The 23903-nt window shown below is 41.7% G+C and overlaps 1 protein-coding gene and 2 long non-coding RNA genes across 3 annotated transcripts; 1 reads left to right on the top strand and 2 right to left on the bottom strand.

The window, feature by feature from the left end:
* Positions 1 to 803: 803 nt before the first annotated feature.
* Positions 804 to 2781, bottom strand: LOC132457388 (uncharacterized). Its single transcript, XM_060051679.1, has 2 exons — positions 2457 to 2781; positions 804 to 2154 (listed from the first exon to the last, which is right to left on the bottom strand). Exons 1-2 carry the CDS (start codon positions 2506 to 2508, stop codon positions 1562 to 1564), a joined length of 645 nt encoding a protein of 214 aa, XP_059907662.1. The 5' UTR covers positions 2509 to 2781; the 3' UTR covers positions 804 to 1561.
* Positions 2782 to 5610: 2829 nt separating this feature from the next.
* On the top strand, positions 5611 to 13585 carry LOC132457447 (uncharacterized). Its single transcript, XR_009525643.1, has 4 exons — positions 5611 to 5708; positions 6042 to 6146; positions 7585 to 7680; positions 10143 to 13585. It is a non-coding gene; the product is annotated as an uncharacterized LOC132457447 (long non-coding RNA).
* A 63-nt stretch (positions 13586 to 13648) lies between these two features.
* On the bottom strand, positions 13649 to 18512 carry LOC132457449 (uncharacterized). Its single transcript, XR_009525644.1, has 5 exons — positions 18350 to 18512; positions 16716 to 17609; positions 16383 to 16503; positions 14369 to 14495; positions 13649 to 14042 (listed from the first exon to the last, which is right to left on the bottom strand). It is a non-coding gene; the product is annotated as an uncharacterized LOC132457449 (long non-coding RNA).
* Positions 18513 to 23903: the final 5391 nt, after the last annotated feature.

Genomic DNA, 23903 nt, shown 5'->3' with positions numbered 1-23903 from the left:
ACTTTTTGGAAAACGCTTTGGATTCCGTTTTGGAAAACGTTTTGGATTCCGTTTTGCCAAATCTTTTGCAAAGCGTTCGTTTTGCGGATTGAAATTTAATTTGAATATCGCAACACACGGAGTGTGGCGAAGTGAATTGCAATCACGGGGACGCTATAGCTTTTCAATTTGAATAAACTCAATTTGGAACTCAAAGAATTTGACAAAATGTTATTGTATTTTTATTGTTATAACTTTTGCACATTTAATTGAGGATTGCATTGTCACTTTGCATATTAAAATACACTTTGAATAACGTATTTAAAAATTACATTATGAAATTGCATAATGCATTGTCAATTGCATAACGTAATTACTTATTGAATTGCAAATTGCATTGCCATTTGAATTTTGCTACATATATGCTTCCATACCCCAGCCCTAACCCGTAACTCAAGCACTAACTCATCCTGCCATAGACCTAAGGCCTAAAAAAAAAAAAAGTTTGGTTCCTGTTGGTTGTCAGTTGAGGTCATGGGTAGGTAGGGAATTTTTTTTATTTTTTTTTTATTTTTTTTCCAGCGGCAGCGAATGATAGGTAGGTTGTTTTCATTTAAAAACGAGAAAATTCGCTCATCCTTGTACAGAATGAAGAGGTGCTGTACCAAAACGTAATTATAGTTTGCATCAAAAAAAAAAAAATATATATTTTTTTATAAAGCTCATAAAATAATTTGGGTCGCACATAAATTGACAGGGTCGGTCGGAAACCGGAACCAAACAAAATTTTTTTTTAGGCCTAACCCATAACTATGGCCCTAAATAATCCTACCCTAGACCTAACTCAAAGTGGCGTTGTGCTGTGTTTTTTTTTTTATTTTGGCCTCAAAACAAAGAAGCAGTAGCCTGACTGCTATGTTCAAGGCATATCTTTGTATGTTCATCGTTTAATTGCATTATAGGCTTTTTTTTTGTACCGTCCTGTTTTGATCAGTATATGCCAATGTTGTTATCAATAAAAAAACATTTGCACAAGGCAAGACGATGCACTTCTCCATGTTGATAAGAGCATTAAAATGAGAAAAATGAATGGGACAAAGAATTCAAGGGATATTTAGCATAGAATTTTTTTACGATTAATCGCGACTTAACTATGGCATTAATGCGATTAATCGTGATTAAATATTTTAATTGCTTGACAGCGCTAGTTCCTATATATACTTTGATGTTAATGACAAAAAAAAGTCACAAACATTCAGTGCTTTATCGAACATGCTGGGTAAACGCAGTCTGCGTGTCTTCCCCTGTGCATCATGCTACATTACATCAATAAGTGGCCTACAAGGAATTATCAGAATGGCAATACTCAGAGGAGATAACTTATCCTGCAATAACAAGAACAACATAGTACTAAAACAGTAACATTAACAACAAAGTACGACTACATCATCAACCAAAAGGAACCCAAGCACTGCACTGACTCTACACGTCGATAGAGTTTCTGAAGAAAGACAGTGGCCACCTGGCATGGTTTTCTTGTGCTGATTCTGTTGGCGATACTAGCTGCTCAACTGACACAAAGTCAAGCTACTAAAAAGGAGAGAGCCTCATGTGAGGGGCTCACCCATTGGCTGACAACGGGATCAAAGTTGCCTTGGATGGACTTAAATGAACCCATGCACGCCCATGTTAGGGAATGGAGGTTAACACCGTCATGCAGTTTGCTCGACTTGTATCCTCCAAATGTACCCCTCCACACTCCTCCTCCCCTTCCCAGATTCAACACGTCAGCAGGAAACAGGGTTTTTACCCTCTCTTGTGGTAACTCCAGGGTTTTTGTAGCAGAGTACGTTGGTTCTTCATCACAGTGCATTCTGGCTGCACAGTAATACTCTCCCGTGTCCTCCGGGCTCCTCGGCTTCAGCAGCTCCAGTCTAGACCACTTCTCTCCATCCCCGTCGACTGAGAAGATGCCTGTAAAGTTAGCCTCGATGGTCGGCTGCTTGTAATAGACATACGCGATAAGATCCAGCTGGTTGCTTCCTTGCGAGCGCCGGTACCAGAGGATGATGTCGTAGCTTGGGATTTGATGCTTGCAGGACAGGTTTACTCTGCTGCTGTTCTGCTCTTCCAGCACGGCTGCTGGAGTCTGGTCCACCTTGTGCTGTGGAGACGCTGCCAAATGAGAAGATCCATGAAGTTATACCTCACACTGAAGAAGCTAGACTACACAGACGACTCTGTAAATAATTTACAGAAGGCTAACCCATTTGAGAATGTATCTTGTATATTTGCATGCCTTGCCTTCACTAATAAATAAATGTAGACTTAAATCCATCTTTAGAGTGTGAATTGATCTTATGTGATTTCAAACTCCAAGTCTATTTTCTCTCCCCTCCAACCCCCAGAAACACCTCACATACTAAGGGGTATTGCTTTGGCGAGGAATCACGATAAGTGAGCCAAGTGAACGATACCTTTAATCAAGATGACGTTCATGATAATTATGTTGAGTAGCAGATTTCTCATGCTGTCCGTCTTTCCTGTACCTAGGGTTACTATGTCCTTCTGTCTGCGCTGAGCTCAACAGTGCTGCAGGTTCACAGGATATGGAAAGACCACAAGATGCTAACAGGGTTGCTTTACACAGGTTTCAAGGGTCCAACCTCAATGTCTGTAGTCTACCTGTAGGCTTCCTTGAATTATGTTTTGGTTCATGATTATTAAAGGGAAAATAAGAAAAAAATGTAAATTAGTAATTCCGAGATTCAGACGGGTCGTTTGATTCTAAATTCATCATTGTGCATCCAGGAGGGGAGCTTGCCGTGTTATAAGGTGAACGGATGAACCTTTGTCATTATTATAGTGTCTATATTGTTAATAAGAGTTTTGTCATATAGTGTGTGTGTGTATGTGTGTGTGTGTGTGTGTGTGTGTAGGGTTTTATATAATGTGTAATGTGTATAGTGTTGTGTCAGTGACATGGCGTGTTCCTTCATCCTGACTGCAAACACCGATCGCACGTCCATCAATGCCGGTGATCTACCTATCTATTTTAGATCTATCTATCTTATTTATCTTCCAAGAGAACTAACAGTGGTACTAGTTACTGCTGTATATGTCCCCCCGGATGCCAACGTCAGCACGGCTGTCTCCCAGCTCCACGAATTGATAAGCAGACAACAGAAGGCTCATCCTGAGGGAGCTTTTATTGTTGCTGGGGATTTTAATCAGGCCTGTCTAAAGAGTGTGCTTCCCAAGTTTGTGCAGTATGTCCAGGGTCCCACCAGAGGTAAAAACACATTAGATCGGCTTTACTCAAATCTTAAGAAAGCATACAGGACAATACCCCTCCCCCACCTGGGCAGGTCGGATCATATTTCCCTGCTCAGTGTCCCAGCTTACATACCCCTCAGGAGGAGAATAAAACCAGCCAAAAGAATTGTACAAATCTGGCCCGAGGGAGCACTCAGCCAGCTACAGGACTGCTTTTACCACACCGAATGGGCTGTTTTTGATCAACTGGAGCTAAATGACCGCACTGAGTCTGTTTTGTTTTATATTAAGACCTGCACGGACAATGTTACAGTGAGCAAACAAATCACAGTTATCAATAATCTGAAACCATGGATGACAGCTGAGGTGAGGACACTGCTGAAAGCCCGAGACTTAGCCTTCAAGGCTGGCGACCAGGACCAGTACAGGATGGCAAGAGCAAACCTGAGGAGAGGGATCAAAGCAGCCAAAGTGGACTACAAGAGGAAGGTGGAGAACCATCTGGCTGACAACAACCCGAGGAAAGTGTGGCAGGGTCTACAACACCTGACGAACTACAAGGGCACCCCTTCGGATGCAGTAACTGCCAACACTTCGCTGGTGGAAGAACTGAATAACTTTTTCACCCGTTTTGAAGTTCAAAAACCCCACCTTGCTCCTGCTCCTCCTCCTCCTCCTCTGTCCTCCCAGCCCCTGAGCACCCACCAGCTTGAGCTGCAGGAACATCAGGTGAGAAGAGTCCTGAAGGCCGTAAACCCACACAAGGCAGCAGGACCAGACGGAGTACTGGGAAAAGTACTGAAGGCCTGCGCGGACCAACTGTCAGGGGTCCTAACAAAGATATTCAACACCTCTCTGGAACAGGCTATGGTCCCACCCTGCCTCAAAGCAGCCACCATTGTCCCAGTTCCAAAGAAATCCACCATAGGCAGCCTAAATGACTATAGACCAGTGGCACTAACATCTGTCGTCATGAAGTGCTTCGAGAAGCTCGTCCTCCCCCACCTTAAGTCCTGCATCCCTCAAAGCTTTGACCAGCATCAGTTTGCTTATAAAGCAAACAGGTCGACAGCTGATGCAATCGCCACTGTCCACCACACTGCAGCAAGTCACCTGGAAAAACAGGGGAATTATGTCAGGATGCTTTTTGTTGACTTTAGTTCGGCGTTTAACACAATCTTGCCGAACATTCTCATCAGGAAGCTGACTGACCTGGATTTCCCTGCCCCAACCTGTAAATGGATTTACAGCTTCCTGACGGACCGTCCACAGACAGTGAGGATGGGGACACAAACATCTTCCACCCTGACACTCAGCACGGGCTCCCCTCAGGGCTGTGTGCTGAGCCCCTTCCTGTATTCTCTTTACACGCATGACTGCGTCCCCGCCCATCACTCCAATGTCATCGTCAAATTTGCGGATGACACTACAGTGATGGGTCTCATCTCCAACGGTGACGAGACAGCATACAGGGAGGAAGTCCAGAGGCTCACAGCCTGGTGTTCAGCTAATAACCTTTTGCTGAACGCCAGCAAAACCAAGGAGATGATATTTGACTGGAGCGCGACGAGAGGTGACCTCACCCCACTCCAGATAGACGGGGTCTGCGTGGAGAAGGTCTCCTCCTTCAAGTTTCTGGGGATGCAGGTCAGTAAGGACCTAACCTGGCACACCAACACGGTTGCGGTGGTCGGAAAAGCTCAGCAGAGGCTATTTTTTCTAAGACTGCTGAGGAAATGCCAGGTGGGGACAAAGCTGCTGCAGACCTTTTACCACTCTGCTGTTGAAAGTGTACTGGTGTATGGCATTACGGTGTGGTACGCAAACTGCACAGCCAAAGACAGGAAAACCCTGCAGGGGGTTATTAAGACGGCAGGAAAAATCATCGGCTGCCCCCTGCCCTCCCTGGAGAACATTGCCACCTCCCGGGGGCTGAATAGGGCAAAAAGAATTATGAGTGACCCATCACACCCCGGCCATGGCTTCTTCCAACTCCTCCCTTCGGGTAGGAGATACAGGTCCCTTGGGAGCCGGACAAACAGGCTGAGGAATACCTTCTACCCCTGGGCAATTCGTCTACTTAACGCCTGACCCCCCCCCCCCCCCCCCCCAATGGACATGTGAAATCCTCTACCATATTTATTTATTTAAAAAAAAAAGACACTTATATGTTATGACTGCATATTTATATTTATTGTGCCTATTGCTGTTGTTTGTGTTTGTATTTTTGCACTGTTTTATTTTGCACTATGGGTAGTGAGCACCACCCCCAATTTCATTGTACAAGTTTGCACAATGACAATAAAGTATGAATTATTATTATTATACCTACCGGTCCTCTTCGGCTTACCTTTCGCGGGTGTGGTAAACGTTTCCATGGTAACAGCGAGCTCCACCAATCAATGAAGTCGTGTCCTGAATTACTAGGCCCACAGAGCCACAGTCCTGAAGAGGTAGGCTCTAAATTAATTTTAGAGTAATTTAGGCTAAATAAACAGGCATATTTCTTCAATCCTTTTTGAAAAACATGGCCAGCTTCGGCCAGAAGCGTCTGGTACTTCTTTAAGAGGTCCATGGTCTGGTCACCCTACTTTGTTAGCATTTGCTTTCCGTAAGCCATTACCAGGATTTCTCGGCTACATTCGCCGCTGAATTATCTGCGTGTTTGTAGACAAACTACAATATTTCTGTGTTGTTACTGGCACTCGTTTTGTATAAGCGACTATACGGAACACATTGGAAATGTTTGGAAAGTAATTCAAAGTGTATTCCCTTCACATCAACAGGAGCTAGGCTACTTTCGGCTAAGGGAAGGCAAATGCTAACCTCACGAGCTCCCCTCCTGGGCGCACAATGATGAATTTGGATTTAAACGACTATTTGGAATCTGGGTAAGACTAACATCGCCCATTTTTTTTTAGTTTTCGGCTTATCCTTTTAAATTAAAAACATGTTGTGTTTCGGGTTAATAAGCATTGGGTGTCATGCCTAACCCGATCTAATCCTGGGTCCACCATTCATACCATGTTATGGCAGAACATTTGGCGGGTGACGACAAAGAACCTCGGCCAGAAACAGAACAACAGTCAGAGTACACTGTTTTGGGGGATTTGAATAAGCGTTGCCTATGAACCGTTACAGCATCTGTGGTCGCTGTCTATAGTAACTACAACTCGCTTACAGATTGTACCAGGTGAAGATAGGCCTACTATCTAATAGAGTACTAAAACGTGACGTCTTGTTCCATAGCAACCGATTTTCCGTTCTGCACAAGCCAAATTAACAAGGGGAAATCCTATGCTGCACGAACCTTTTATATAAAAGGAACGATTTTTTGGCGAATTAATTTGCGAGTTTGCTTTACCAATGATGTTAGTAATATTGAGAATGTATTGTGTTCATATAAAAAAACAAAAACGAAGTTAACGTTGTGTAAGCTGCTAGCGCGAACTTTTCCGTTTGGTAGTCATTTTCACCTCTTGAAATTTATATATTTTTTCATTTTGAAAGAAACAACGCATGGAAGCAATGGAAAACGCCATCTCTCGTTCGGTTGTTTAGAACTGAAAATCCGGTTGCCAGGACAACGCAACGTTTTATAATAATAATAATAATGACTGATCAGTTTTTTATAGCGCTTTGCTAAGTACTCAAAGACGCTTTACAAATAAGAAAGGGATACATACAATAGTATTTTATTCCCATCAGCAGTCCCCTACGGATTGACACTCGCATACAGCCACATACAGCCCAATTTGACCTCAAGTGGGCCGAGCCAGTAAAACCATTTATAATAGCTTAAAAATTACAAAACCTCCACAGTTGTCCCTTTCTCTTACTGTAAAGACGTACAAGTTCATTCAGAACTTTTTTTGACCAACATGTTAAAAGTGTAACAAGAATTGCATTCTTTCATCTAAAAAATATTGCAAAACTCAGAACAATGTTATCTGCAGCAGATGCAGAGACACTCATTCACGCATTTATATCATCAAGATTGGATTATTTTAATTCACTGTTCGCTGGTCTATCTAACTCGACCACGAGAGGCCTCCAGCTTTTACAGAACGCAGCAGCTAGATTATTGACCAGATCGAGTAAATTGGATCATATTGTCCCTATTCTCGCCTCTCTAAATTGGCTACCAATAACTAACAGATCGGGTGCCAAATGCGTGGATGATGTGTGTCAATGTCTGTCTGTACATGAGAATGTTTCTGATTGTATCGATGCATGTTTGTTCGTGCTTGTTTGTGTTGTCACAAAATTAGCAGCAGTCTACATTCCAGTATGTACTTTGCCCTTCTAATTCATTATTCTGTGTTCTAGCGTGTTGCGGTGACTGCGACTGGATGCCTTGACTCTCTTCATGGTTACCCGGCCAGCTCTGTGTTCCTTCTCAAGATTTCCTCCTTGCTAATTAAGGTAATTTTTACTGGCCTGTTATGCCCTTTCAGACGGTTCCGGTGATTAAGGGCTATACAAATATAATTGAATTAGTATGATGCTACGGTGTGTGTAGATGGTGAGGCTCCGCCTGAGCAGCAATTTATTTAATACCTGCGTACGAGTGTTAGGCTTCCCGGACACATATGCCCCTTTTCCACTGAGAGTACCAGCTCAAGTTGCATCGACTCGGCCCGCCTTTTTTTGCATTTCCATCGCAAAAGGGGGTACTTGGTAGTTTTTTAGTCTCACCTCCGTCGAGGTTCCAAGAGAGATGGCGGACTACAGGCTTGTAATCGTTCTGCAGCAGATCATGTCCCTTCTTGGGTTGCTAAGCCATTATTTATTGAGACTGTTGACTGACTGTTTGTTTGTGCTGTTAGTGGTTCGGGGTGTAGCCTTTATGCGCATGCTCGCCTCTTCTTCTTATTTAATTTTATTCTGGATTTCTGTAGCAGAAGCAGCGCCCCTTATGGGCCTGGCATGTGTACTACAGCGTTTCTACAGATCTTCCCGGATTCGCTTGACTCCGTCTTTACGGAGATACTCCGAAAGCGGATAGATCAAAAACGGAACGGTTTCACCCGTTTCGGCTTTGTGTGGACGGGGCCCAAGTCGTGCCATGCTAAGCCGTGGTGAGTTGTGCTGGTAAAACGAAAAGGGGCAATAGTATATCGCTACAGTGTGTGGCACATTTCTTGTACAACATCGCTCATTGTAACAGTCAAAAAAGTTACACAACTACCTGCGGGCGACTCACTTGGTCACTGCGGGCACCATGTTGGCAACCCCTGATCTCAAGTAAAGACGTGACTTTACAACAATATTGTTTCTGCAGTAGTTTGGTTTCAAAGATCTTGAATAGTCATATATCATGTTGTTAATATTATGGTGATAACCTGACTGTGGGTTTTGCTTCAGAATGAAGAATTTCCCATAGTGAACTAAAGGTTGTGTTTTTGGCACTAAATTAAAGAGGAGATCCGGCTTATGCCAAAGCAGTAACAGCAGGTGCGGGGAGGTTAATCAGATAAATTATTAGACAAGGAGTTATTGTATGGTGAACCCCTAATACGCTGCATTGTGGAAACTAGCAGCACAGAAATACACAGCACTGCTCTCCATGATGATGTTCTGTATCCCCAACGTTGCATTTTTGTCTTCTTCAGCACTCCCACTCATAGCCATTCCTTCTTCGGGATATGCATCAGTTGCGATCATGTACCCTAGTAATTTCAGCTGTTTATCGTTGCGTTGTTGCTTGTACCAGAGGATTTGGTTGTAGCCCTGAATACTGTGAGAGCAGCTCAGCGTGTCCATTTTCGATGCGTTGGCCACAATCATCTGTGGCGGAGTTTGGTGAACCTTGTCACTATTAGATGCACCTAGGGAGAAAATAAGAACCAAAAAAGCAAAGTTGAAACGTGGGGACTGGAACCAGTCAATAGTATTCAGATGTGGAAGGCTCAAGTCATGGAAAACAATTCAAAATTTGTAGCATTGTAGAATGTCCAACAATGAAGCCAAATAAGATGCCATTTAAGGATAGTACCTGAGACGACCGTAAATGTAATTATTAGAGCGAGGAATGTGATTGTCATCATATTTGTCTCGTGATCAGTCGCTGCAATCTTGAGACATCCTTTACTGTCAACCCAACCCTATTGAGTAAATTTCCTACGTGCAATAACCTTTCAACTTTCATTGTTTTAATGGCAGTGGCTCCTATTTAATCTCGCAACCATATCGGAACCCCCATGTGGGAGGAGCCATTTGGTGCAAATGTTTAGAAGAGAGGAAGTGATGCCATCAAAATGTCTTACTATACAGCACTGATGGTAGTGATGATTTTTATGTGACTCAAACACAAGACGACTAAAGAACTCCCCCTAGTGCTTGGTATGTTTTTATTATCCTTTCTTATTGTGTTTTGTGAGCTGTTTGATTGGTTTGCAGCTGAGGACCAATCATGGGTTGGAAGAGTTTTGATGAGCAGACAGAGTGCACTGTTAAGAAATACAGCACACGATTGGTCCAAAAAATGATGAAGCAAAAAGCAACCTCCAACGCAGGTGGCCGGGGGAACACTTGATATGAGGTCTTCATTCCAAACCATCGCGGATAAGAACCGCACTACTTTGGGTTTTTGTTATGAGTGGCGGTGGGTGTGTGTTGACGTGCTAATCTAGCAGCACAGTAATACACTCCACTGCTCTCTGGGTCTTTCAGATGAACATGAAGAGAGCCGTTCTTGGTTGTCTCCCCGCTGAGATCCCCAGAAATGTTGAAGTCCTGTTGAAAAGCACTTTCTATGTTGCTGGTTTGGTAATTCAATTGTCCGATCAGACTGAGGTTTCTCTGTCCAGCAGATTGCTGGTACCACAGCATCACTCTGTAGTTCGTTTCCCCGTGCCTACAAAACAACTCTGCACGGTCCCCAGGTTTCCTGATGAGTTCTGAGGGAGTCTGATGGACTTCAATACCCAGAGAAACCCCTGGAGAAAGACAAGAAGAGACTAGCATTGTGAACCGCTCTTCAGTAACATGCTCTAACATGAAATATTGTACAGAGTTTAAACCCATAATGCAAAATGACATAAAATATCCTATAGTATATGTTCATCAATCTCATAATTATCATATATTATAATGGTTGACAATATTTCCTAATGGATTATTCAATTGATTCTAGTTATTACCTGTGAAGTAAAGTATACACAGGAGTCTCATTTCAACTGATGCTGCCCTTTGCTATCCAGTAGAAGCTAAGGTATTGCAAACCATTGTGTATGAAGCCAATAGTTGTGTGAGGCGGAGCAGGAAGTGATGTCCCCAGACACTGGTATACCAATGTTTCGGTAGTGATATGGGAGGGAATTGGCACATTGCTCTCCTGGGTCTCCTGGGAACATCTGGCAACCATTACCATTTCATTAGCTTAAGGCAATAACATAATATATATAGGCTATGTGTCCTTCAATAAATATCGAGATTAACGCAATAATTCTGATTATTGAAGTAGAAATGGTTTCAGTAGGGTAAATTGCTATCCGATCAAAGGGCTGCTAAGTTTCTTGGTTTCATTGGTTTGTGGATATGTTTGATATGAATTCTCAATTACAAAGACATTTCATCTATTGTTTACTTTAAAATTACACTGGTGGAAATTGTTCTTAAACGTCTACTTCAACTAGAGAAAAGACGTACAAGCACACCCACGTACCCCATTTTATTTTTATTTTCAGCCACCATGTGCCTTGTATAACATCTTGCCAAAGGACTACAGTTGAAAATTAGCCTGCTGGCTAACACTGGCACATTTACAGAAATGTTGATCAATGTGCACTGTCCTTTAAATAAATAAATAAATGAAAAATGAATGGGTCTACGGTAAATGCTTTATCGGCAGTAGTTTGGTCAGTAAGATCTTCCCTTAAATAATAATGTAATATTATGTTGTTTATGTCCCAAAGTAAGCTAACCATGTGGGTTTAGTCACTTGGCTCCAGACTGAAGCATTTCCCATAGTGAACCAAAGGTTGTGTGTTGTAAAGTCCCTGTTAGTTGGTCATATCGTATTGCGTATATATATATATATATATATAAAATGTGTATATTGTTATTTCTATTCAGGCACTTGAGACAGCCCAGGTAGCGCCGTAGGGTCCTAGAGTTTTACTAGGTGCACGGGATTGCATAACCCGCCATGACAGAATGCGTTCGTGAAGAGTGAGTTAATACTGAACAACGTATTATTTACGTATATTTATGTAGGATAAATGTTGTATGCAGTCCGAAATTCTGTTCCATATAGTGGCCTTGATTTTGTGTGTTTGAGCTGGCTTCTGCTATTGTGTTAGTTGATTCACTCACTAATCGGGCAGCTAGTGTATAAGTCTGCACCGCGTGTAGACATTGCATATGTGTACGTCACTCTGCTGCGCCGTTGTCGGCTGTTATATTGTACTGTGTTAACGTGTGTATGTGGAAGCTATTCATGCAAGTTATGTTTATATAGCATTCATGGGATGTTGTTAGTACTAAAGCCCGGTGCTTTAGTGTGTGAATCTTGTAATAATTATTTGTCTATTTTCTTACTGTCTTACAGAAAACCATTCACATTTATTTATTCATTCCTTCATTCATTTGATTATTCATTAAAGCAATCATTGATGTCATTCGCCTATTCAAGATATATAAACAACAAAAACTGTGTATGCGTCTACTCTCTGACCGGAGTTGCCGTCTTGATAAAGTGGTCCCAGCACACACACGCACATTCTTCAATATTGTGTTTCTGGCACTAAATGAAAGCGGAGATCCATCTGATGCTATAGCAGTTGCTGCAGGTGCAGGGAGGTTAATCAGATGAATTATTAGACAAGGAGTTATTGTACGGTGAACCCCTAATATGCTGCATTGTGGATACTAGCAGCACAGAAATACACAGCACTGCTCTCCATGCTGACGTTCTGTATCGTTAACATGGCAATTTGATCTTTTTCAGCACTCCCACTCATTGCAACAGCCATTCCTATTTCGGGTTTTGCCTCCGTCATGAATATGTACCCCAGGAACTGGAGCTGTTCATCGTTGCGTTGTTGCTTATACCAGAGTATTCGGTTGTAGTCCTGAATGCTGTGGGAGCATTTCAGTGGGGCCATTGCTCTTGACTCAATGGCCACAACCATCTCGGGCGGAGTTTGGTGAACCTTGTCGCTATTAGATGCACCTATGGAGAAAATAAGAACCAAAGAGGCAAAATTGAAATGTGGGGACTGGATACAGTCATTAGTATTCAGATGTGGAGGATCTGCTTTAGTCGTGGAGAACTAGTCACAAATGTAACATTGTAGAATGTCCAACAATGAAGCCAAATAAGATGGCATTTAAGGAAAGTACCTGATACGACCGTAAATGAAATTGTTAGAGCGAGGAATGTGATTGTCAACATATTTGTCTCGTGATCAGTCGATGCTAGTTAGCTTGTGACTGATCCTAATAAACACAACCCTAATTCAGTACATTTCCTACGTGCGATAACCTTTCAACTTGCATCGTTTTGATGGCAGTGGCTCCTATTTCCATCTCGCAACCATACCGGAACCCAAGTGTGGGAGGAGCCATTTTGTGTAAATGTTTAGAAGAGAGGAAGTGATGCCATCAGAATGTCTAACCGTACAGCACTGATGTTCACCTAGACTCTGTATTGGCCATCCAGTCCCCTCCTCCCACTATTGTATGATGTACGTCCTGGCACCTCATTTACGCACTTACTGTATGTTGTTTTTATTCATAGTACCTAATTGTATAGCATCTGCATTAGCTAGCTCACTGCAACAGCGAAGGGGTTAACCTTGCGATTGTTAGTACTTGTGCTTGGTTTATGAAAATCGTTACTGCACAGGCAGCGATATATTGTTTCACTTCTTATGAATGTACTTATTGTAAGTCACTTTGGCTAAAAGTGTCTGCTAAATGCCCTAAATGTAAATGTATGGTGGTGACATTTTTTGTAGAGACTGGAACCAGTTGGATATAGAAAAAAATTATTGCTAACCCCGAAAAGATCGCTTTCAGTTTTGTTGAGGAAAATCCCTCATGTAGTATGTACAATAATGAAGACAAATCTGACTAAATCGTGGGAAAGAAGCTGAGACAACCGTAAACTTAATTATTTGAATACAGTATCTCCTATTTCCACCTCACAATCGTACCGAAATGACAAATGTGGGAGGAGACATTTTGGGTAAATATTTAGAAGAGAGAAGGTAATGCTATCAAAATGTTAAAAATGTCATCCCTGATCTGTTAAATTTTCTTTTTTTATTGTAACTTCAACACAAACCAATTAAAGAACACCCCCTAGTGCTGGGTATTTGTATTTTTTGTGAAATGTCTGATCGTGTTTTGTGAACACCTCCCCTCCCCAGGCTCACTCAACACGTCAGCCGGAAGGATGGGGGGGGGGGTTTCCCTCTCTTGTGGTAACTCCAGGGTTTTTGTAGCAGCGTACGTTGGTTCTTCATCACAGTGCATTCTGGCTGCACAGTAATACTCTCCCGTGTCCTCCGGGCTCCTCGGCTTCAGCAGCTCCAGTCTAGACCACTTCTCTCCATCCCCGTCGACTGAGAAGTTGCCTGTAAAGGTAGCCTCGATGGTCCGCTGCTTGTAATAGACAGTGGCGATGAGCTCCAGCCGGTTGCTTCCTTGCGAGCGCTGGTACCAGAGGATGGTGTAATGGTTGGGGATTTGATGCGCGCAGGACAGGTTCACTCCGCGGCTGTTCTGCTCTTCCAGCACGGCTGCTGGAGTCTGGTCCACCTGGTGCTGTTGGGACGCTGCCAAATGAGAAGATCCATGAAGTTATACCTCACACTGAAGAAGCTAGACTTCACAGACAACTCTGTCTAACCAACCCGTTTTTTTAGTTTTAAAGAAGTATAATAATTTATGGAAGGCTAAGGCTAACCCAGTTGAGAACGTATCTTGTATATTCTTGCGTGCCTTCACCTAGACTAAATCCATCATTTGATTTTGAATTGATCTTATGTGATTTCAAACTCCAAGTCTATTTTCTCTCCCCTCCAACCCCCAGAAACACCTCATATACTAGGGGGTATTGCTTTGGTGAGGAATCACCATAAGTGAGCCGAGTGAACGATACCTTTAATCCATATGATGTTCATGGTAATTATGTTGAATAGCAGTGTTCTCATGCTGTCCGTCTGTCTTGTACCTAGGGTTACAAATGTCCTTCTGTCTGCGCTGAGCTCACTAGTGCTGCAGGTTCACTAATAGGAAATGGAAAGATCACAAGATGCTAATCAGCTGGCGTTGCACAGTTCTCAGTCTTCCAACCTCAATTTCTGCAGTCCACCTGTAGGCTTCCTAGAATATGGTATCAGGCCTAACCCGACCTATTCTCTGATCCAGCAGTGCTACTATGTTATAGCAGACCTCCAGACGGCACAAAGCCTGGGCCCGAAACCAAGCACTACAACTGGCGAGTTACCCCTTGTTGCCTGTTTCGTTATGGAGATATTCTATCAAGAAATATACCATGTCAGCAAATGGCAGTAACAAAATATAAAGGCTATATTTGCATCAATTATCATTAATATCCGGAATATTACAAGGATTCTGATTGTTGGTAAAGACTTGGAAATGTTTTCATTACAGAAATCTGCAGTTCACCGACTGAAATCCGATCAGAGGCCTGCTAAGTTTCTGGGTTCGTTGAGCACTTTCATTATTTAAATAACATGCCTATACCAACCTTGTTCTATGAATGGATTTTCTTATATTCCTCGTTTAGAAAAGGGACATTTGATTTGAATGTGTTTGAAGTTTACTGTCAAATTATGCTGGGGCAATATGTGGTTTGTTTAACATTTACTCCATCTAGAGGAAAGACATGAATGGCATTTGGCAACGCACTCGTACACAAAATATGATGGCAAAATATTGTTTTGGCAGTACTTTGGTTACAAAGATCATGAATATTATCATGTCATATGATGTTGTTTACATCACAAAGACAAGCTAGTCATGTGGGTTTGGTCACTTGGCGTTGTCACGTTAAAATTGTACCGGGGGCGAAAATTGTACCGGCCTACGTCATCGTTTGTTTACATCCTGACAACCTGCCCGGCAACAGACGACGCGATGCAGAAAACATGTTTCCAAACGACGAAATAACATAATACAGATAGCGGATCGCTATCTGTATTATGATAGATAGTGATAACACTTGTTTTTACTTTATATTTGTATTGTATTTAATTGTTTAATCGAAACAATAAAAAAATGTGCCCGCAAAACGGGCGATCGCGTCAAATGACGCGTCAAATCACGTAGGAAGGTTCTTGAACATTCTAGACTATGAAACCTGCTTAAAACACTCAGTTTACTAGCTAAATTCGATTAAACAATTCAATACAATACAAATATAAAGTAAAAACAAGTGTTATCTAGCGATCCGTTATCTGTATTATGTTTCAAGAACCCTCCTACGTCATTTGACGCGATCGCCCGTTTTGCGGGCAAAACATTTGTCATTTGACGCGATCGCCCGTTTCGCGGGCAAACTTTTTTATTGTTTCGATTAAACAATTAAATACAATACAAATATAAAGTAAAAACAAGTGTTATCGCTATCTATCATAATACAGATAGCGATCCGCTATCTGTATTATGTTATTTCGTCGTTTGGAAACATGTTTTCTGCATCGCGTCGTCTGTTGCCGGGCAGGTTGTCAGGATGTAAACAAACGATGACGTAGGCCGGTACAATTTTCGCCCCCGGTACAATTTTAACGTGACAGCTCCAGACTGAAGCATTTCCCATAGTGAAGCAAAGGTTTTGTTTTTGGCACTAAATGAAAGCGGAGATCCAACTGATGCCAAAGCAGTTGCTGCAGGTGCAGGGAGGTTAATCAGATGAATTATTATTAGACGAGAGTTATTGTACGGTGAACCCCTAATACGCTGCATTGTGGATACTAGCTGCACAGAAATACACAGCACTGCTCTCCACGCTGATGTCCTGTATCCTTAACTTGACGGTTTTGTCTTGATCAGCACTCCCACTCATTATGACGCCTGCTTCGGGAAACACAGTAGTACTGGATATATACCCTAGGAACACCAGCTTTTTATCGTTGCGTAGCTGTTTGTACCAGAGGATTTGGTCGTAGTTCTTAATGCTGTGAGAGCATTCCAGCGTGACCGTTGGTCCTGACTCGATGGCCACAACCATCTCAGGTGGAGTCTGGTGAACTTGGTCGCTAAGAGATGCACCTTCAGAGAAATCAAGAACCAAATATCAGATTACCAAAAATGCACTTTTACAACTAGGGTAATTGTGACCGTGACAGTGAAACCAGTCAGAATTATAGTGAAATGTGGTTGCTATCCCCGGGAAGATCGGTTTTAGTTTTGGGACGTAATTCTGACGTAATAGTATAATGTACAACAATAAAGAAAAGTCAGACAAAATGTAAGGACAGTACCTGAGACATCGTTTAATGTAATCAGTAGCGCGAGGAAGGTTATTGTCAACATGTCTGGATGTGATAAGTCAACGCTAGCTAGCTTGTAATGGTCGTCCTTTAAACACACCCATATTGAGTACATAACCTATGCATCATTCTGATTGAAGTGGCTCCTATTTCCATCTCACAACCATACCGGAACCCCCAGGTGGGAGGAGCCATTTTATGTAAGTTGTTAGAAGAGAGGAGGTGATGCCAACAACTCTTCTAACCGTACAGCACTGATGGTGGTGACATTTGGTGTAGACTCAAACACAAAACAGCTTAAGAACACTTCCAAGTGCTTGGTATGTTTGTATTAGCTTTCCTTATAGTGTTTTATGATCTTTTTGAATGGTTTGCAGCTGAGGACCCATCATGGGTTGCGAGAGTTTTGATGAGCAGCAAAATTGCACTGGAAAGAAATACAGCACATGATTGGTCGAAAACAACGACGAATAAAAAATCGTCCTCGACCTCAAACGCAGGTGGCCGGGGGACCACTTAGTTGAGCTTGTCATTCCAAACCACCGCTGATAAGAACAACACACTGTTGTGTTTGTGAAGAATAGTGGTGGGTGTGGGATGACGTGCTAATCTAGCAGCACAGTAATACAGGCGAACCAGAAGAGAGCTGTTCATGACTCCCCACTGGGATCCCCCGACAGTGTAAAGTCCTCTATAAACACACTTTCTACGTTGGAGGTTTTGTAATTCACGTGTCCGATCAGAGGTCTCTTTCCATCAGACTGCTGGTACCACAGCATCACTTTGTAGTCGGTTTCCCCGTGCATACAGATATGTATGCACTGTCCCCAGGTTTCCTGTTGAGTTCTGAGGGTGTCTGATGGACTTCAATACCCAGAGACAACCCTGGGGAAAGACAAGAAGAGACTAGTATTATGAACCACTTTTCACAAACAATCAAACATGGAATCATGTACAGAATACAGTTCATACCCATCATGGGAAATGCCATCCTTACGCTTATTTTTTTATGATTCTAGTTTCTAGTTATTACTTGTGAGGTAAAATACACAAAGGAATCTCATTATTTAAACTGATTCTGGCCAGTGACACTAATGAAGCCAATAGTTGCGCGAGGCAGAGCAGGAAGTGATGTCACAAGACACTGATAGGCTGGTATATCATGTGTTGGAAGAGATACAGGAGGGAATTGGCAGATTGCTCTCCTCGGTCACAAACTGATTGAGATCAAATATACCAATGACAAGATCAAAACTGTATGGTGGGTAACATCTGGCCACCGCAACTTTTTAAAAAGCATTCAGCAGTGACACAATATATTGTCTATGTGTGCACGAACAATTGTAAATATCTGAATAATTATATAAAATAGATTATTGTAGTAGAAATGAAAATAGTTTCAGTCACGAACATCGCAATTCACCCACTGAACTCCGATCAGTTTCTTCGTTTGTTGGGCTTCGTTTGAATTCTCGAAACTCGTCATAAATATAGATTTTTCTATACATATTTGTACTGAATAATTTAAACCATTTCAATCATTATTCTCCGCCTTCCAAACCATATCACCCTGTTGCTCACAAATTACAAACAAGTCCAAACTTCACGCAAAAATAATGTCTTACCTTTGTTGTTTTTGTCCTCAAAGTTGTGTTTGATCGCATGAAACGCCATAAGCAGATAATCCAGTGTCTGTGACCTATTTTGCTACTAAACATGGTGTTTTTTTATCAAGGGCTAAGAGGGTATCTGAGGATTTCGGTAAATTGCCTTCAATCAGAACAGATATAATTTACTGCCATCTGGTGGCCATATGGTGCATTTGTGATTGTTTGGCTTGGTCTCATTCAATTATATTTGCCCTTACCTTTCAATTGAGGGGTTAAGTGTCCAAATTGTACTTTGGGTCCTCAAGTTATCGACTTGTTTGTATCTCATGAAGGTTGTATATGTTTCAGTTTCGCATTGGTTGGCATTGGATTTTTTGAGACTGCGCCTGAACCTTTCTCTACCAAAATCTTTGCTCTACTTCACTTTATTGGCATCAATTATTGACCCAGGTACTCATCAGATGTTATGCTATGGCCCTATAGCACTAAAGGGCTGCTAACTGATAATGCAAATGGTGGTATTTCAATTAGGGGTGTGAACGGTTACAAAAAATTGTAAACGGTTACACAACCCCTTTTTTTTTGTTTAACCGTTTTTAAATTAATTAATGAAATATTATTTATTTTCTTAAGTGGACCGCAGTCGCGCTATAGGGGGATTATTTGTTTATCAACACGGCGGATGCGCATGCAGAATGATCGCAAAAAGAAAATTTGTTTGACCGGTTGCCATGGTTATCTCCGTGTGGTTAATTTGCAGTTGCGGTGTTAATTAGGATGTTGTCAGCTTACTGTTTCATTCAACTGTAATCAGAAAACGTGGTTATATGCTGTAGACCCTATAGTATTTGTGGTATAAAGGCTTGGACGAATTTAAATTTATAAATATGTACACTTTATGTGGAAAGTATAGACCGTCGCTATTCCCATTGAAACGAATGGCGCAGTGATTATTCTTCAAAACGAGAGCTGGTTAATCGTGAAAAATGAATTAAACTGTAATCAGACAACGCGGTTATATGCTATAGACCCTAGAGCAGGGCTATTCAACCTCCTTATCAAGTGGGCCGAAAAGGAAAACCACTGAGGGTTCATGGGCCACACAGAGTAAAACTACGTGAATGAATCGCTACAAATAAATCGTACTTAAAGTAGTGTTAACTTAATATATATAGTACTACTACATGGAATAAACTTGTCAGACGCATTCCTTCCTTCTTCACTTTTAATCATATCATTATTAAAGATTTTGTTCTCACATATTTTGGACACGTATTTAGAATTAAACAATGTTGTTTGAATCATCACAAAACAGAACTACTATATGAGACATTTTGAGTCAGTGAGGAAGATTGCACTGCCTTGTTTGCCTAGTTTGGCTAATCCTGAGACACTCATGCAGCTTATCATAGGTCATGGAGCAACGTGCCCTTGTTCTGATGGCATTCATATGAGGAAAGCTAGACTCACACGTATCGGTTGAGCCAAACATTGTCAGAATAAGTGATGCCAGTTCCTGATTGTGGGATACTGATACTGGCTAGTATCACCGGCTACACACAGAAACCTGATTTGCATGCAACTATGTTTCTCCTTTATTTTATTTATTTTTTGCATGCAACCTCTTGCGGGCCAGAAAAAAATTAAGAGGGGCCGCATTTGGCCCATGGGCCGCTAGTTGAATAGGCCTGCCCTAGAGTATCTGTGGTCTAAAGGCTGGGACGAATTTCGAATTATATATATCAGGGTAGCCGCGGGTCTTAAAAGTCTAAAAAATGTCTTAAATTTCATGTTCCTAAATTAAGGCCTTAAAAAGTCTTAAATTGCGTTACCCAAGTCTTAATTTTTTAAAGATGGTCTTAAATTTCCTACTAGGATATGTTTTCGTAGTCAACCGGACTGTAACACAAGTGGAAAATAGGGAGCGTTTTGCGTATCGGGGTTTTGCGTAACGTCAGAGAACGTCTCATTTATTGGAGTATGCGCGAACAATACTTTGGGTTTTCGCGCCGGCAATCTCAACAAACATAATCAGTCGAGAGGAGACGCCACATCATGGGGAAGCAGGGCTTTCAAGTCTCACGCATTCGGCGTGAGACACGCAATTCGACCCATGCACACGCTCACACGCCACACTTCGTATTTCTCACGCAGAGAAATTACCAGGATAGCGCCCACCAACTTGCGCCACTATTTAACAGTGGAACAGGTAGGAATCAAATGGGTTCCCCTTACGAAGGGTGACCATACGTCCTCTTTTGCCCAGACATGCCCTCTTTTTGAGACACTTATAAAAATAAATGTGTCCGGGCGGAATTTCAAAATCGTCCGGGATTTTATTAAAGCCTCATACATGTTCACATTGAATTTGCGTTGCGTTCCTCTGGGTCGGTCACAAACTACTTAAGCTACGCCCTCCCCACCTCAGTTCTGTTCGCTTTGCATTGCTGGAAGTGAGTAGGGGGAGTGGTTAAGTAGAGCCTTCAGATTGGACGGTTTGACTTTAGAGTTACCGTCATGTTTTGTATTTTTTTTTTTGTTGCCATTATTGTTTTATAGGGACAAACATTAACAAATTTCTCCTACAGGGGATTGATAAAGTTCTATCTATTGAACAGAAAGAAACACTTGGTCATACTTTACACCCTTTACCACAGCATTGGCCTACTGAATGCCACAGATATATTTTAAGCATTGGACTGAATGCCACATAAATATATAATTATGTTTTTGCACGTTTGCAACGTTTAAAAGTTCAGGGAAAAGTATAGCCTCTACTGGTGTTGCTTAGGCCAATATCCTTTTGAGGCAGTGTTGTTTCTGAATATTAGTGTTAAGGGCCAATAATGCTTACTATCATACATTAGTCACCATGTCTGTGGACGGGTTAGGGTTAGGGTTAGGGTTCGGGCTGGCTCCATACATTACGAAGGAGTTAGTAAAAGAGGTCAACGAGGCAAGTGGTGGATTCATTGAAATGGTTGAGGAAATTTGAATGCTGAGAAACTACAGCAATTTGAAAAGAGTTTGTTTGTTTATATTTGATATTGTGTGTTGAAAGTTTGATATTTAAACCAAAAATACAGCTACACTTTCACACCATCACTTTGTGTATTGTTTTTTTAATCTTTTATCATCATTTCTGGGTACATGGTCTTAAGAGACATCAGGCCTCTAGACTTTGAGTTAGGCCCTCAGTTTGGCTCTTTGATTGGTGAGTGCACACTTATCCTTTGGCACATTCATTAATGTATTGACATGAATGTTTCATCTGTTCCAAAAAAACATGAATAACATATGCACGACCGTGTTTTACGACTGCTTAATGGGTGCGATGTAGGTCTTAATTTTCATTGAAGTGGTCTTAAAAAAGTCTAAAAAAAGTCTTAAATTTGGGTTGATCAAACCTGGGGAAACCCTGTATATGTAAACTTTATGTTCAGAGTATGGACCGTCGCGATTCCCATTGAAACAATGGTGCGGTAATTATTATTATTTTTTTATTAACGGTATGATTTACTAACCGGTTACATGTGTACCCATGCACACCCCTAATTTCAATCGAAAATATGAAATCTATTTCAGGGGGAAATTAAATATTCAACATCTGCTCTATGTTCAATCACTCTAACCAAGTAGTATCCACGTTGATTATTTCACCTTAAGAACAAACTTTATTATGGCTCCAAGATAACATCTTACAGCCCTTGCAGTTTAGGAGGTATGCTCTATTTGCTTTTGGTCTGTTATTTTCAGAAAGAAACTCAGAAATAGCTTAAAGGGGTAGTTCGGAATTTTGGACATAGGGCCTGATTCCCAAGTGAGCTTTGGTATTCTTTATCACTGGAGACAGTTTTCAACCCATTTCATTCAGTCTTTCTAGTTGCAGAGTTCGCTGGTGCTAGGCTAGCGCACGTCAACGGGCAATGCTAGCCTGCTATTAAAAACAGTGTTACCCACTCCACAGTACACCCGAGGTAAATCAATTATAACGCCAGACTATAGATTTAAATGTCTGTGTTGATAGAATAATGTTAGAAATAAAACTAACCTTGCATCGCATGAATCATCGAGGGACTACTTTCTCAGCAGAAGCGGAATTTTACTATGCGCCGGTTAGTTTTGTAACCGAATCACGACAGAAGAACGTAAACAGAGAAGCGTGGGACAGAAGCGCAATTGAACGACAAGGCAACATGGTGGTTCAGTGTGCTTTTAGAAATTGTAGAAATATACGCTACAGATGGGCACCACAAAGTTTCCACCAATTTCCAGTGCGAGATCCAGAAAGGACTCAACTGTGGCTTGTTGCTGCTGGCTTGGACATCAAAACACCGGCTCGTACATGTACGGTTGGTTGGATACAACAAATTCCTCATAATCGTCTTCAAAAGCAAATGCATCGCTAAGTCCTCCAAACGTGGCCATATCTTGTTAATTGAATACGCTAATAGAATTCCTTCGTTCACTGTACCTGACAGCGGCAGGTAAACAAACTAGAGCCGGTAACCTAGGTATCAGTCCGCCGCTGCCGTAGCCTACTACCAGGAATATAACACTGCTGCTGTGACCCAGCAATTCCCTCAAAATGCAATGCAATGCAAGGTTGGTTTTATTTCTAACATTATTCTATAAACAGACATTTAAATGTATAGTCTGTCGTTATAATTGATTTACCTCGGGTGTACTGTGGAGTGGGTAACACTGTTTTTAATAGCAGGCTAGCATTGCCCGTTGACGTGCGCTAGCCTAGCACCAGCGAACTCTGCAACTAGAAAGACTGAATGAAATGGGTTGAAAACTGTCTCCAGTGATAAAGAATACCAAAGCTCACTTGGGAATCAGGCCCTATGTCCAAAATTCCGAACTACCCCTTTAAACTCAAAAAATAAAAAATGATATGCCCTCATTGTTGAGTTAAGTTTTCCCTGTGGTATGAAAAATGGCATAGAATATCCTTATTTTTTAAGGAATTGTAGAAAATCCAGTATTGTCTCACACACACACACACACACACACACACACACACACACACACACACACACACACACACAGCAAAATATTCTTTCAGGCAGCAGCTTGGTCAGTAACGTTATGAATGATAATGTATCATGTTATGTTGTTTATATTACACAGATAACCTAACTATGTGACTTTAGTCACTTTGCTCTAGAATGGAGTGTCTCCTGTAGTGAATCGAAGGTTATTTTTTTTTGGCACAAAATGAAGGGTATGTTCCAGCTGATGCTGAGATGAGGCTGCTGCAGGTGCAGGGAGGTTAATCAGATGAATTATCAGACGAGTAGTTATTGTACGGTGAATCCCTAATTTGCTGCATTGTGGAATCTAGCAGCACAGAAATACACGGCGCTGCTCTCCACGCTGATGTTCTGTATCGTTAACCTGGCAGTTTGGTCTCGATAAGCACTCCCATTCATTTCAACATGCATTCCCTTTTTGGGATTTGCAATTTCCGTGTATATGTACCCTAGTAACTCGAGCTGTTTATCGTTGCGTTGCTGTTTGTACCAGAGGATTACTTCGTAGTTCTCAATGCTGTGGGAGCAGT

Source organism: Gadus macrocephalus, chromosome 5, assembly GCF_031168955.1.
Source record: "Gadus macrocephalus chromosome 5, ASM3116895v1".
NCBI classification, from domain to species: Eukaryota; Metazoa; Chordata; class Actinopteri; order Gadiformes; family Gadidae; genus Gadus; species Gadus macrocephalus.
Note: the sequence above shows the minus strand (reverse complement) of the source record. Positions and strands in the feature narration are given on the sequence as shown.

Excerpts from the sequence above, each read along its gene's own strand:
- LOC132457388 (XM_060051679.1), bottom strand. The coding sequence starts at position 2,508 with ATGAGAAATCTGCTACTCAACATAATTATCATGAACGTCATCTTGATT. Across the intron at positions 2,155-2,456 it reads GAACGTCATCTTGATTAAAG|CGTCTCCACAGCACAAGGTG; the intron begins GTATCGTTCACT and ends CTCATTTGGCAG.